General features: G+C 42.2%; 1 protein-coding gene across 2 annotated transcripts in view; it reads left to right on the top strand.

The window, feature by feature from the left end:
* Positions 1-16046, top strand: part of TLN1 (talin 1) — a 690102-nt gene that overhangs the window by 127545 nt on the left and 546511 nt on the right. For both annotated transcript variants that reach the window (XM_033937496.1, XM_033937486.1), the window contains exon 4: positions 2457-2554. In XM_033937496.1, coding sequence (XP_033793387.1) covers positions 2457-2554 — 98 coding nt within the window. The remainder of the gene's footprint in view (positions 1-2456; positions 2555-16046) is intronic.

The following is a 16046-nucleotide window of genomic DNA, read 5'->3' as shown; positions in this document are numbered from 1 at the left end:
CAGGTACGAGGGGGCATTCGGAGAAACTGAAGGGAGATAGGTTCAAAAAAAATGCAAGGAAGTTTTTTTTCACCCAAAGGGTCGTGGACACTTGGAATGCGCTACCGGAGGAAGTGATCAGGCAGAGTACGGTACAAGGATTCAAACAGAGACTGGACGGATTCCTGAGGTATAAAGGGATCGAGGGATACTGAGAAAGCTAACCAGAAAATAAGTATAGAAACCCAACCAGGTCGTGCATGTGCAAGTCCTGAGGGTTAGGACTTTGATGGGAAGATAGGACTCAATAGGAAACCAAGGTGGCAAGGGGCCCCTTCTGGTGATTCAAACAGGTCGTGACCTGTTTGGGCCGCCGCGGGAGCGGACTGCTGGACAGGATGGACCTATGGTCTGTCCCGGCGGAGGCACTGCTTATGTTCTTATGTTCTTATGAAAGCTGAAACCAGGAAACAAAGGTAGGAAATTAATTCTATTTCTTTTTTTTTTTGCTTCAGGATAAAGTAGTATATTAGTTGTGTTGATAAAAATTTATAAACATTAGAGGCTCTGGTAGAAACCCGTTTACAAAGTATGTATTCTTCCCAATTAATATTTCCAAATTAATAAAGTCTTTTTGCTTATTTGTAAATGGGTTTCAACCAGAGCCTTTAATTCAGTAGCAAAATTAAATGAAATAACTATTTCTGAAGTTTATAGGGACGGGTGGGGACGGAGGGGATTCCTTGCGGGGACGGGTGGGGATGGGTGGGGACGGAGGGATTCCTCACGGGGACGGGTGGGGACGGGTGGGATTCCTCACGGGGACGGGTGGGACTTTGGCGGGGACGGGTGGGATTTCTGTCCCCGCGCAACTCTCTACTTCAGGCTGTGGGCTTCCCAGCACCAGACCACCAGATACACCTATGTGTAGAGGAGGAAGAACCATGAAAAAAAAATTCTGAACCAAAATTTTTTTTTTCTTGATTTTTCTTCCTCTACAGGGGGGTGCGTCCTATGGTCAGGTGCGTCCTATAGACCAAAAAATGCAGTACTTTCTTAACATAAAGGTTTTGTCATCTTCAGAATAGCGCCTTTCATTTTCACCCACTGCTTTTCAGCATCGTTCAGCTGTTACCATCCAACTTGCACCTTGAGGTATTCCCTCATCTTGTCAGTTAGTTCTTTTGAAGTTTAAAGCTTCAAATTTGAGTAAATCCCCATATCCCTCATTTTAATATTGAACGTCCCCATTCTGTGATCACTAGATGTCAAATGATCGTCCACCGTAACCTCAAAACACTTTTCCATTTTGTAAGCACCAAGTTCAGAATAGATCTATGAATTCCATTACTAATTACCAGAACAATTCTTCCTGCAGTGAATCCAAGATCTCTCTGCTTCTAGACGACCCCATAGCAGAGATGGTACAATCAACATCAGGCATATTGAAATCACCTATCTTTCCTTTCCTAGCTAAATTTCTGGGAAGAACACTATAGGTATTTGGGATCCTGGTTGGCCACTATTGGAAACAGATACTGGGCTTAATGGACTTTTGGTCTGTCCCAGTATGGCAATTCTTATGTTCTAAGGATCATTACATATAAAACCCTATTGGCTTGATGTTCAAGCATGCCAGGATGCGGAATGCAATGTGAGTGTTGACTGTGCAGTTGACAGCTTCGCGCCTGTAGGAGACGGTGCTTTCATATAACTAGCATATCTGGATTCTTCTGGAGGTTTGCTAATGAAGGAGAAATTATATCTATCTTGCTAATTTTCTTTCATTTAGTTCATCCATATCAATCCAAAACTCTCGCTGTTGTTTGAATTAGATCGCATAAGGGTGCATTGGAAAGGCACAAAGAGTAGAGTTTGTGGAAACAAGTTAGTAATAATGCCTAGGGATTATTGTTTGTTTCCATTTGCAATCTAATTGAAGAGGTAATGGTAATAATAATAATGGTGTGATATAAAAATGCTGGTTCACACTGGGCTGTATCCTAACTGGTTGAAAGCAGCAGCTAAGATCTGCGTAGTGATAGCCTGGATTTGGCGCTAACGCCCTGAAACAGTAGTTACCGGCCACGAGACGATTGTTGGCCTGGCCTGTTTGTGTTCAGTGGTTTTTACCATTAATCATTCTCGGCTATTTTTTTTTGCTCCCACCTGCTAACTTTAAACTTGTGTGAAAGTTTTTTTGCCTATGATGCTTGGGTCCACCTCTCCGTTTGTCTGAGGCTTTTCTTTCGCTTAAGTAAAAGGCTAGCTTTCTTGGCTTGTGTGGTGCTTTTGTTTTGGAGTGGTAATTTTGGAACATACATACATATGCACACACACAGATGCATCCGATTTTATATATATATATATATAATAGGAGTGTAATATATATAACAGGAGCTTTTTTAAAGATTTATATTATAAATCTTTAAAAAAGCCAAAAAATCTATTCAAAACAAAATACAATTTTTTTTTAGCCACAGACTTTGGGCTGTTCCTGTCGGATGAAGATCCTAAAAAGGGCATCTGGCTGGAAGCTGGGAAAGCCTTAGATTACTACATGCTGCGGAATGGGGTGAGTGATGTGATCGTGAACTCCAGTGTTAATGCACTCCTGTTCCCATCCTCTTTCAATTTCCCTGTAGTTTCTCTTGTGCCTCTTCTATAACTTGTTCCTGTTCTCCCTCATCTAATGTTGCTTTTATGCTCCTCTGTACTTTTATTTTTAAATTCTGATATCCCTCCGGCAGGAGGACATCAGAGCAACCTCTCACCCACCAGAAGCTGCCTGTTGAAGTCCCCAAATGACTGCAGCATCCCCAAAAGAGGGGCGTGACATGTTCAAATTTATTTTTGTTAAAATCAGCTGAGCTGCAGTATGCTGTATCAGTTGAAGACATTTTAAACTACCTTTTACTGATACTAGAATAAACTGAATTACAGTAGTCTAACTGAGCTAATACAGTCAACTGAACAACAGTGACCAAATGATGTTGATCAAATTGGACTCGTACTGACTTCAGGTGATGTAAGCTTAGAAAACATTTTCGTACTAGGTTATTTGTCTGTTGCTGAAAAGATAATGTAGAATCTAGTGTAATACCCAATATTCTTGTTGAATTTTTAATAGACAAGGCTTCTCCAGAGTCTAAAAAAATCCAGAGTTTAACTTCATCATGGTCAAAGTTGACCATTGTGACAATCTGGTAATACAAAAACAAACATTAGTGGCAAAGTTATTTAAATCTGGACTAACTTCTTGTAGTATAAAAATATCATCTGCATATGTAACTTGAAAGTTACCTGGACCTAAAGCGAGAAGATTGAAAAGGATGGGGGATGGTGGAGATCCCTGGGGCACACCAAAGTCAGGAAACCAGGCACCCCCCCAACCATTTCAAAACGTTACCTCCTATACCTGTTTGTTAAAGGAGAAATGTTAAAACTTTATGATCGACTCCATCAAACGCAGCTAATAAATCAAATTGTAAAAGAACTGTAAAATGCTTTTTACTTGATATTTTTGAATCTGAGAGATGAGAGAGTAATAATTTCTCTGTGCTATAACATGGCAAAAGCCATGTTGAAATGGATGTAATATTGAAAATGTATCTAAAAAATCTGAAAGTTGTTTAGAAACTATTGATTCCAATAATTTAGTCAGTATAAGGATGTTATAATGGAGATACTAAAGGGTCTAATGTAATAGATTTCATTAGTGGGGTAAGGAAAAAAAATCCATGATCTAAAAACGGATTCATTAAAGATGTTAGCCAGATGTTAACCAGTATGCAGCCTTTAGAGGTAAATTCTAAAATACAGTAGCAGGATATGGGTCCAAAGGACAAGAAGAACAGCTCAGTCTATTTAATATTGAAACAATTTGGTGTTTGGTAACATGAGAAAAAGAAGTGCAATATCTATGTACAGGAACAAAATCATTATTGGCTGACTATAGAGAGTCCAGTTTTCTTGTTTCATTAGAAGAACATTGCATGCAGAACCCTACAACTGTTAGTACAAGTGGCTAGTTTGTTCCACCTTGTTATATGCTTAAATGCTTACTTCCTTCTCATCAATAGATGAATCCAGAGGCGAGTGGGTTAAGTCCACCTACCAGCAGATGAAGCTAGAGAATACATAGCTGAGCTCTGTCACATATGTGATGGTCTGCTCACTGGAACGTCAGTATTCTCTAATTCCGCAGATAGATGGATGGTCTCGCCTCTGCTGGTAGTAGTGCAGTCTCATCTCCACGAGACTTAAGTACACTCTTATTCTGGCTCTGCTCATTAAATCAAAAACAACATCATAAACCCAATAAACAAATATGTATAGCATAATGCATTTATATATGTATCATAAAAATTGAAAGATATGTTCTTATGTTCTTATATGCGATTCTGTGAACCAAGTTTCGGATATCGCTATCACGACAAACGCCGATCTTGACGTGATAGTGATATCCGAAACCTGGTTCACGGAATCGCATGGGTGTGGGATATGGTTATACCAGGGTACAACCTTCTTCGTTGCGACCGAGAGGGTAAATTGGGAGGAGGAGTAGCGCTATACACTAAGGAAAGCATCAAAACCACCAGAATCACAGATGTTAGATACACCGGGGAATCCCTCTGGGTGAACCTGGCCAGAGGGAGTGAAAAATGCCTATACCTTGGGGTGATATATAGACCTCCCAGGCAACAGGAGGACAAAGACATGGAATTAATCGAGGACATAGAGAACATCACACTGCGCGGGGACACAGTAATGCTAGGAGTCTTCAATATGCCAGATGCAGATTGGAACACACTCTCCGCGACTACGGGTAGCAGCAAAAGAATATTAACCTCCATAAAGGGTGCACGTCTCAAGCAATTGGTATTGGAGCCCACCAGGGACCAGGCGTTATTAGACCTAGTTCTCATCAACGGAGGTAGCGTCACGGAAGTCTCAGTAGGAGACACACTGGCCTCCAGCGACCATAATATGGTATGGCTCAACCTCAAGAAAGGTTTCCCTAAGACAAACACAGCAACAAGGGTTCTCAACTTTAGAGGCACAGACTTCAACTGCATGGGAGATTTTGTCCATCAGGAGCTACATAAACAAGCAATATCTGACAATGTGGAGGATATGTGGTCGTCTCTGAAGTCCATCCTACACGAAGCAGCAGACCGATACATAAAGACAGTAAGTAAACGCAGGAGAAACAAAAGACCCCAATGGTTCAGTAAAGAAATTTCAGACCTAGTTAAACAGAAAAAAGACGCATTTATCACCTACAAACATTTAGGCAGAGAGGGGGCGAAAGAGGACTATCTAGACAGATCTAAAGCTGTCAAAACAGCAGTCAGAGAAGCCAAACTCCGAATGGAGGAAGAGCTAGCACAGAAAATTAAGAAAGGGGATAAATCTTTCTTCAGCTATATTAGTGACAGGAAAAGAAACAAAGATGGGATAGTATGCCTGAAGCAATTGGACGGTAACTTTGCAGAATCAGATTCTGAGAAGGCAGAACTACTAAACAAATACTTCTGTTCAGTGTTCACCCGCGAAGCGCCGGGAGCTGGTCCACAGCTGCAGACGGGAGATAACCAGAAAGACCCGTTTCAAGATTTCGAATTTACGCCCAGTAGCGTCTATGACGAACTATCAAGACTCAAAGTAAACAAAGCCATGGGACCGGATAACCTACACCCCAGAATGCTCAGGGAGTTAAGGGAAGTCCTGGCAGAACCATTATCTGTTCTTTTCAATCTTTCCCTAAGCACAGGAAGGGTCCCCTTGGACTGGAAAACCGCCAACGTAATCCTACTCCACAAAAAGGGCTGCAGGACAGAGACAGCAAACTACAGACCAGTGAGTCTCACGTCTATAGTGTGTAAACTCATGGAAACACTGATCAAACAGAATCTTGACACAATCCTAGACGAAGAAAAACTGCGTGATCCACACCAACACGGGTTCACCAAGGGTAGATCCTGCCAATCTAATCTGATTAGCTTTTTTGACTGGGTTACTAGACAACTGGACGCCGGAGAGTCACTGGACGTGGTATATTTGGACTTCAGTAAAGCATTTGATAGCGTTCCTCATCGAAGATTACTGAACAAGCTGAAATCGATAGGATTAGGAGACACTCTAACTACATGGGTTGGGGATTGGCTGAGCGGTAGACTTCAGAAGGTGGTGGTGAACGGTACCCCATCCGAAGCATCGGACGTGATCAGTGGAGTGCCGCAGGGCTCGGTCCTGGGCCCGATTCTATTTAACTTATTCATAAGAGATATGACGCAAGGACTTAGAGGAAGGGTATCATTGTTCGCCGCCGACGCCAAACTTTGCAACATAGTAGGCAAAAGCTTATTACCTGATAATATGACACACGACCTACTGTTGCTGGAACAATGGTCAACTACTTGGCAGCTAGGCTTCAATGCTAAAAAATGCAAGATAATGCACCTGGGTAAGAGAAACCCGCGTAGAACTTATGTACTAAATGGTGAGACCTTGGTTAGGACCACGGCGGAACGCGACCTAGGGATGATCATTAGTGAGGACATGAAGGTTGCCAATCAAATGGAGGAGGCTTCCTCCAGGGCAAGACAAATGATGGGGTGTATCCGCAGAGGTTTCGTCAGCAGGAGACCTGAAGTTATGATGCCGTTGTACAGAGCCTTGGTGAGGCCTCACTTGGAGTACTGTGTTCAGTTTTGGAGACCACACTACCGAAAGGACGTGCTGAGGATCGAGTCGGTTCAGCGAATGGCCACCAGGATGGTCTTGGGGCTCAAGGATCTCACGTATGAAGAAAGATTAAAAAAATTGCGGCTGTACTCACTTGAGGAAAGAAGAGAACGGGGAGATATGATTGAAACATATAAGTACATCACGGGACGCATTGAGTCAGAAGATGATATCTTCTGGCTCATGGGACCCTCGACTACCAGAGGGCATCCGCTGAAAATCAGGGGAGGGAAGTTTCATGGCGACTCCAGGAAGTACTTCTTCACCGAAAGAGTAGTGGATCATTGGAACAGACTCCCACTCCAGGTGATAAAGGCCAGCAGCGTGACTGATTTTAAGAGAAAATGGGATACTTATGTGGGATCTTTAAGGGAGTAAATTCAGGGGAGGGGATACTTGGAATGGGCAGACTTGGTGGGCTATAGCCCTTTTCTGCTGCTTTTTTCTATGTTTCTATGCTGTAAGTCTATAGCGTTTTTGTTGAAGTTTGACCCTTATTTTTAGGTACATAAGAACATAAGAATTGCCATCTCCGGATCAGACCCTGGGTCCATCAAGTACGGTGATCCGCACACGCGGAAGCCCCACCAGGTGTACCCTGGCATAGTTTTAATCCCCATATCACTGTATGCTTCTCAAGGGAGATGGGCATCTAATTTACCCTTACCCGTATCATAGTTCAAAACTCATTTTCCCCATCTCTATTAAGGGTTCTCTTTTACAAACAGTAAGCAACATCAAGATTCTAGGAATTATCTTTGATTACAAATTAACTTTCCATGATCACATTAGTAGCATTATTAAATCCACCTTTTTCAGACTCTGCCAAATTTGCTCAGTTTCACAATTTCTCTGTCCAAAATCTCTTAACATTCTCATTCATTCTCTGGTGATTTCTAAAATTGACTATTGCAACGCCCTATTTAAGGGAATTACACAAAACGAAATCAAACGTATACAAATTATTCAGAATGCTTCTATCAAGCTCATATCTAAAGCCAAGAAGTTCGATCATGTAACACCTCTCCTTAAGAAAGCACATTGGCTCCCGGTAGCTCACCGGATAACATATAAATTATGTTTGCTCACATTCAAATCTCTTCTTTATAAAACTCTTGCTTTCATTTATAAATTATTGATTTCTTGCACTTCTAATAGAACGTTGAGATCTAATGAACAGCATTTGCTGACAATCCCTTCTCTTAAAATTATCAATACAAGACGGCAATTTATTTTTTCTATCACAGCCCCCCAAACATGGAATTCGCTTCCTATCTACTTGAGGGAAGAAAACAACTTGGAAAGATTCAAGAGTAAATTAAAGAGCTTTCTTTTTAAAGATGCCTTTGATATTTAGCTAGCTAGTTTCCTAGCCAATTTTAACTTTAATGTATAATCTTATTGTAGTATTTTAAATTCCCCTTTCCTCATGTACTCTCCCTGAATGTCTTGTTTTCTTTCAAATAACTTGTAGTTCTTTTCTCTTCCTCTGCTTGTGTCAAGTCTGTCTATAGTCCTTTAGGACTTAGCTTTTGTTAGTATTGTATTGTTTCCCAAACTTTGTAATTTTATTATTATGTACAAAGCCATGGGACCAGACAAATTGCACCCACGAGTACTCAGGGAGCTGTGCGATGTCCTGGCGGAACCATTAACCATGCTCTTCAATCTCTCCCTAAGTACAGGGAGAGTCCCCCTGGACTGGAAAACAGCTAACGTCGTTCCTCTGCACAAAAAGGGTTGCAGAGCGGAGGCTGCAAATTACAGACCAGTGAGTCTCACATCAATAGTGTGTAAACTCATGGAAACACTACTTAAATGTAAATTAGACACGATTTTGGATGAGGGGAATCTAAGGGATCCTAGTCAACATGGATTCACTAGGGGTAGGTCATGCCAATCCAATCTTATCAGCTTCTTTGATTGGGTAACAGGAAAGCTGGACTCGGGAGAGTCTCTGGACATAGTGTACTTAGATTTCAGTAAAGCTTTCGACAGCGTCCCACACCGTAGACTATTAAACAAGATGAAATCTATGGGGTTAGGTGAGACACTAATTGCATGGGTCAAAGATTGGCTGAGTGGAAGACGTCAGAGGGTGGTGGTCAACGGCACCCTCTCTGAGACATCGGAGGTGACCAGCGGAGTGCCACAGGGCTCGGTCCTGGGTCCACTCCTTTTTAACATATTCATAAGAGACTTGACCTAAGGGCTTCAGGGTAAAGTAACTCTATTCGCTGATGATGCCAAACTATGTAATATAGTAAGTGAAAGCAATCTGCAGGATAGTATGACGCAGGATCTGCTTACGTTGGAAAACTGGTCCTCGACATGGCAGCTGGGCTTCAACGCTAAGAAATGTAAGGTTATGCATCTCGGTAGCAGAAATCCATGCAAACCTTACACCTTAAATGGAGAAACACTAGCTAGGACTTCAGAAGAAAGAGACTTGGGAGTAATCATCAGTGCAGACATGAAGGCCGCCAAACAAGTAGAGAAGGCCTCATCCAAAGCAAGGCAACTTATGGGATGTATCAATAGAAGCTTCGTTAGCCGCAAATCTGAAGTCATAATGCCACTGTACAGAACCATGGTGAGACCTCATCTGGAGTACTGTGTGCAATTCTGGAGGCCACATTACCGTAAAGACGTGCTTAGAGTTGAGTCGGTTCAGCGGATGGCCACTAGGATGATCTCGGGGCTCAAGGGTCTCTCGTACGAAGAAAGACTAAACAAATTGCAGCTCTACACTCTAGAGGAGCGCAGGGAGAGGGGGGACATGATTGAGACATTTAAATACATCACGGGACGTGTCGAGGTGGAAGAAGACATCTTCTTTCTCAGGGGACCCTCGGTCACAAGGGGGCATCCATTCAAACTCAGAGGAGGGAAATTCGATAGTGACATAAGGAAGTATTTCTTCACAGAAAGGGTTGTAGATCACTGGAACAAGCTTCCAGAGCAGGTGATCAAGGCCACCAGCGTTATTGACTTTAAGAATAAATGGGATGCCCTAGTAGGATCCTTACGAGGGTCGAGTTAAGGAACTAGGTCATTAGTACTCAGACTTAATGGGGTGGGTCAGTAGAGTGGGCAGACTTGATGGGCTATAGCCCTTTTCTGCCGTCATCTTTCTATGTTTCTATGTTTCTACATCGCTTCGAATTATGATTAAGCGATTAATCAAAACCTCATAAAACTTGAAACTTGAACTTTAACTCTATGCCACTCTTAAGGAGATGTGCATCTAGTTTACCCTTAAATCCTAAAACGGTGGATTCTGCAATTACTTCCTCTGGAAGAGCATTCCAGGTGTCCACCACTCACTGATTGAAACAGAACTTCCAGATATTCGTCCTGGAGCTGTCCCCCCTCAGCTTCAGTCTATGTCCTCTTGTCCGTGTCACATTGGACATTGTAAATAACTGCTTTCCCTGCTCCATTTTGTCGAATCCTTTCAGTATTTTGAAAGTCTCGATCAGATCCCCTCGCAGTCTCCTCTTCTCAAGGGAGAACAACCCCAGTCTCCTAAGTCATTCCTCGTAGTCCAGGTTCTCCATACCTTTCACTAGCTTCGTTGCTCATCTCTGCACCCTCTAGCAGTTTTATATCCTTCTTTAGGTATGGAGACCAATGCTGGATGCAGTATTCCAAGTGCGGTCTGACCATGGCTCTGTAGAGCGGTATTATAACTTTCTCTGATCTACTCGTAATTCCCTTCTTTATCATGCCTAGCATTCTATTTGCTTTCTTCGCTGCCGCCGCACATTGCACCAATGGTTTCAGGGTCCTATCTATCAATACACCCAGGTCCTTTTCTTGTTCGGTCTTTCCCAGAGTTACATCTGACATACTATACTTGTGATATTTATTTTTTCTGTCTAAATGCATCACTTTGCATTTTTCCACATTAAAATTCATCTGCCATTTATCTGCCCACTTCTCCAATTGATTCAAGTTGCTCTGGAGTTACTCGCTGTCCTTCTGCGATCTGATTGCCTGGCATAGCTTTGTGTCGTCTGCAAACTTGATGATTTCGCTGGATGTTCCTTCTTCCAGGTCATTTATGAAAATATTAAATTAGATGGGTCCAAGTACAGAGCCCTGGGGTACACCACTAGTCACTTTTTCCCATTCTGAGAACTTCCCATTTATGCCCACTCTCTGTTTTCTGTTCTCTAGCCATTTATCTATCCATCTTAGTATATCTCCCTCTATTCCAAGGCCTTGTAATTTCCTGAGAAGTCTTACATGTGGAACCTTGTCGAACGCTTTCTGAAAGTCCAAGTATACAATATCCACCGGTTCTCTACTATCAGTTTGTCTGTTCACTGTTTCAAAAAATTGAAGTAGGTTCATCAAACATGATTTCCCTTTCCTTAAGCCATGTTGACTGGCTCTCATCAGGTCAAGTGTGTCTAGGTGCCGGACTATGCTATATTTGATCAGCGCCTTAACCATCTTTCCAGGGACAGACGTGAGACTTACAGGTCTGTAGTTGCCTGGCACTCCTCTCGATCCTTTTTTAAATATCGGCATGACGTTCGCTATCTTCCAGTCGTCCGGTATCTGTCCTGTTTTGATTGACAGGTTGGCAAGTTTTTGCAATAGTTCTCCGATTTCAAATTTCATTTCTTTTAGGACTCTCGGATGAATTCCATCCGGTCCAGGAGATTTATAATTTTTAAGTTTGCCGAACTGGTGGTAAATCTGGTCCAAGTCCACTTCTACTGTGGTGAAGCTGTCCTGTACGACTCCCTTGAACACTTTCAATGTGTCTGGTATTGCTGTGGTGTCTTCCTTTGTAAAGACAGACGCAAAGAAGGAATTCAGTCTGTCTGTAATTTGTTTGTCATCCTTGACGCACCCTTTTCTTCCCAGGTTGTCCAGCGGTCCCAACGCCTCCCATGCGGGTTTTTTTTCCCTTTTACGTATCTTAAAAAAGGGCTTGAAATTTTTGGCCTCTTGCGCTATTTTCTCCTTGTAGACCTTTTTGGCAACCCTCACCGCCTTGTGACATTTTTTCTGATCATCTCTATGTTTGTTCCAAGCTTCGGATGAAGGGTATTAACATAGAACAAAATCTTTTCCAGAGAAAGGAAAATGGTAAAACCAGAGGACATAATTTGAGGTTGAGGGGTGGTAGATTCAAAGGCAATGTTAGGAAATTCTACTTTACGGAGAGGGTGGAGATGCCTGGAGTGCGCTCCCAAGAGAGGTGGTGGAGAGTAAAACTGTGACTGAGTTCAAAGAAGCGTGGGATGAACACAGAAGATCTAGAATCAGAAAATAATATTAAAAATTGAACTAAGGCCAGTACAGGGTAGACTTGCACGGTCTGTGTCTGTATATGGCCGTTTGGTAGAGGATGGGCTGGGGAGGGCTTCAATGGCTGGGAGGGTGTAGATGGACTGGAGTAGGTTTAACGGAGATTTTGGCAGTTGGAACCCAAGCACAGTACCGGGTAGAGATTTGGATTCTTGCCCAGAAATAGCTAAGAAGAAAAAATTTGAATTGAATCAGGTTGGGCAGACTGGATGGACCATTCAGGTCTTTATCTGCCGTCATCTACTATGTTACTATGTTAAATTAAAGAACTTAAACAAGATGTGACCTTAGCCAAAATGGATATTGATAAAACACAGAAGGAAGTAATTAGTATAAAATAAGTACAAGATACCTTGATAAAAGACTATGAATTTGAGGAGGAAATTAGAAATGTTAGACAACAATGCTCGTGCAAATAATTTGTGCTTTTTGAATTTTCCCACGAGAAATGCTGAAAAGGTACCTAGTTGAAATATTGAGTGTTCCTGAGGAGTCGATTCCCCCATGTACTCAAGTATATTATATGCCTAGTAAAATTAATGAGCAACAAGAAGTCAACCAGGGTCAACAAATAGATGTAACAACATTGTTGGAGAGTTCAATAATAGATCAGGCTAAGTCCACAACTCTCTTGGTGATTGTAGCATTTACATTAGATAAAAATTGGTTGATGAAATTGTACTTCAAGAATAGGAATAAAGAGTTCCTTGGTAAGAAAATACAGGTTTTTCCAGATGTTTGTAAAGATACTCAGTCCCGAAGATGCCAGTTTCTATTGTTAAAATCTGCTCTAATTTCAATTGGGGGGATTTTCTTTTTAGCCTTATTTTCTTTTTCTTCTTTTTTCCTTATAAGAACATAAGAACTGCCATCTCCGGATCAGACCTTCGGTCCATCAAGTCCGGCGATCCGCACACGCGGAGGCCCTGCCAGGTGTACACCTGGCGTAATTTATAGTCCACCATATCTTTATATGCCTCTCTTAAGGAGATATGCATCTAGTTTGCTCTTGAAGCCTAGGACGGTCGATTCCGCAATAATCTCCTCTGGGAGGGCATTCCAGGCGTCAACCACCCTCTGAGTGAAGCAGAACTTCCTGATATTAGTCCTGAACTTGCCCCCCCTTAGCTTCATTACATGTCCTCTAGTCCGTGTCAAATTGGACAGTGTAAATAATCTTCTCTGCTCTATTTTGTCGATTCCTTTCAGTATTTTGAAGGTCTCGATCATATCCCCACGCAGTCTCCTTTTCTCAAGGGAGAACAATCCTAGTGTTATAAGTCTATCCTCATATTCCAGTCTCTCCATACCCTTCACCAGTTTTGTCGCTCGTCTCTGCACCCTCTCCAGCAGTTTTATATCCTTCTTTAGGTAGGGAGACCAATGTTGGACGCAGTATTCCAAGTGTGGTCTGACCATTGCCCTATAAAGCGGCATTATAACTTTCTCCGATCTACTCGAGATTCCTTTCTTTATCATGCCCAACATTCTATTTGCCTTCTTTGCCGCTGCCGCGCATTGTGCCGACGGCTTCAGGGTCCTATCTATCAGTACACCCAGGTCCTTTTCTTGTTCACTCTTCCCCAGAGTTGCACCTGACATTGTATACTCGTATTCCTTATTCTTATTTCCTAAATGCATTACCTTGCATTTCTCCACATTGAACTTCATCTGCCATTTCTCCGCCCATGTTTCTAACCGACACAAGTCTCTCTGGAGTTTCTCTCTATCCTCCTGCGATCTGATCGCCCGGCATAGTTTTGTATCGTCTGCAAACTTGATGATCTCACTGGATGTTCCTTCCTCCAGGTCATTATCTACTAATTATAGTATCCACTCATTGAAAATTTTGGATCATTACATTAGGGATTTCTATTCTGCCATTGTCTTGCGGTTCAAGATGAATTACAAATGGATTGTGCAGAGATTTGAAGTATTTAGGGAGTAGTTTGTACATTTCTTTGAGTTGCTAAGGATTACATCTGAGTTGTCATGATATTGGAAGTTCATATGTAGTAGTTGCAGGTGATGCTTGGGACATTTCTGATTGTGTTAGTTCGGTTTTATGAATAGAAGGGTTTTATTTCTTTTTTGAAGGTTTTGTAGTCTGTGGTCATGGTCAATAGGTTGTAGAATTGTGGGTCCAGTGTTGCAGCTTGAGTGGCCTAGGAGGTTGTCGTACAGTTTTTTTTCTTTTGACATATTTGGTTGGAGGGTGTGTGAATGATGCGTGGGTTCTCCTATGTCTGGTTGAAGTGGATTGAACTTGTCGATTGTTCCAGTAGGCTGGGCTGTCTCCGTTTATTGCTTTAAATAGTAGGCAGTAAAATTTGAAGTGTATTCTCGCTTGTATTGGGAGCCAATGTGAGTCGTGGTATGCAGTGGCGTATCAAAGGGGGGGTGGGGGTGGGGCAGTCCGCGCCGGGTGCAGCCTTAGGGGGGGTGCACAGCCAGCCCGGTCCCTCCTTACTGCCGCCCTCCTTACTGTCACCGCCGAGTTGAATCACCTCCCTTTCTCCCTCCCTGCCCCTTACCTTCGTGGCGCTTTCACCCCCCCAACAGGCCCGGTCCGACAAACCTCCCTGCCCTGTGGCCGGCGCTTCTTCAACAGCCGTAGCGTTGTAGTTGCATATGGCTGCCGTAAAGGTCGTCTCTGAAGCAACTGGAATCATGTTTTTCGTATAGATGTGTGGGGGGTGCCAAAAAATGAATGGCCACGGGTGTCACATATGCTAGGTACGCCACTGATGGTATGCCTCTGTGATGTGGTTGAATTTCTTCAGTGAGTAGACCAATCTTAGGGCTGTGTTTTGTATTGTTTGTAGTTGTTTTATCATGGTTGCTGTGCATGGGAGATATAGTATGTTGCAGTAGTCTATTAGACCTAGGATTAGGGATTGTACCAAGAGTTGGAATTGTTTTCTACCGAACTTGACTTCTTTCGATCATGACTTGTGGACTAGAGATTATTATGTTTGGTGTTTTACCTGATTTTTTCCTTCTGTAAAGTTTATTTTATGGATGTAATCTTTTCTGTACAAGATGTTCAAATGCTTGTTAAATTTTGTAAAATTGATATAAGAAAGAAAGAAAGAAAGGTTTGGACAATTTCCTGGAGGAAAAGTCCATAGTCTGTTATTGAGAAAGACTTGGGGAATGCCACTGCTTGCTCTGGATCAGTTAGCCAGTGGCACTTCTTCAAATAACTATTTTAATAAGGGTTATATCTACATTCAATCCTAGAATGCTCGATGTAATCAAGCATTCGTAATGCACCTCATTTATAGTATTTATAATATATAGCAGTCTTCCCGATCCTCAGCGGGGCCACCACACACTCAATTAATTTTCATAGTGTATGGCTACTAGACGCTGTGGTCTGTTTGGAATGGCTTAAAGCATGATAGGGAGTGGTAGCCTTGAAAAAACCCACTAAAGTTTATGGGTGAAACATGATGGCGATTCTACCCCTGCATAAAGCGAGACTATATAGCTAAGTATTTTTAGTACATAATTATTCAAATCAACATAAGTTATAAATATAAAAACATAAAAATTAGAAACAAGCAATCCGATGATGAGTTGGAGCATAAAGCCATACACTATGAAAATTAATTGAGTGTGTGGTGGCCCCGCTGAGGATCGGGAAGACTGCTATATATTATAAATATTATTAATGAGGTGCATTACGCCGAGCGGACTGCTGGGCACGATGGACCACTGGTTTGATCCAGCAAAGGCAATTCTTATGTTCTTATGTTCATCACGAATGCTTGATTACATCGAGCATTCTAGGATTGATTCTCTAATCAGTAGTCAGATACGAGTGACCTGGATTGGCCACTGTGAGAACGATAAGGCTATTCTTATGTTCTTATCCTTGGGGGCGGAGATCACAGTTGGTGTCCGGCTGACTGGCAGTCTGAAGATCTTTAAGTCTGGTTCATTTGGAGCTATTCTGAGGCAGAAAATCCTTTTCTGCATTCAGC

The sequence above is a fragment of the Geotrypetes seraphini genome, chromosome 1, assembly GCF_902459505.1.
Source record: "Geotrypetes seraphini chromosome 1, aGeoSer1.1, whole genome shotgun sequence".
NCBI classification, from domain to species: Eukaryota; Metazoa; Chordata; class Amphibia; order Gymnophiona; family Dermophiidae; genus Geotrypetes; species Geotrypetes seraphini.
Note: the sequence above shows the minus strand (reverse complement) of the source record. Positions and strands in the feature narration are given on the sequence as shown.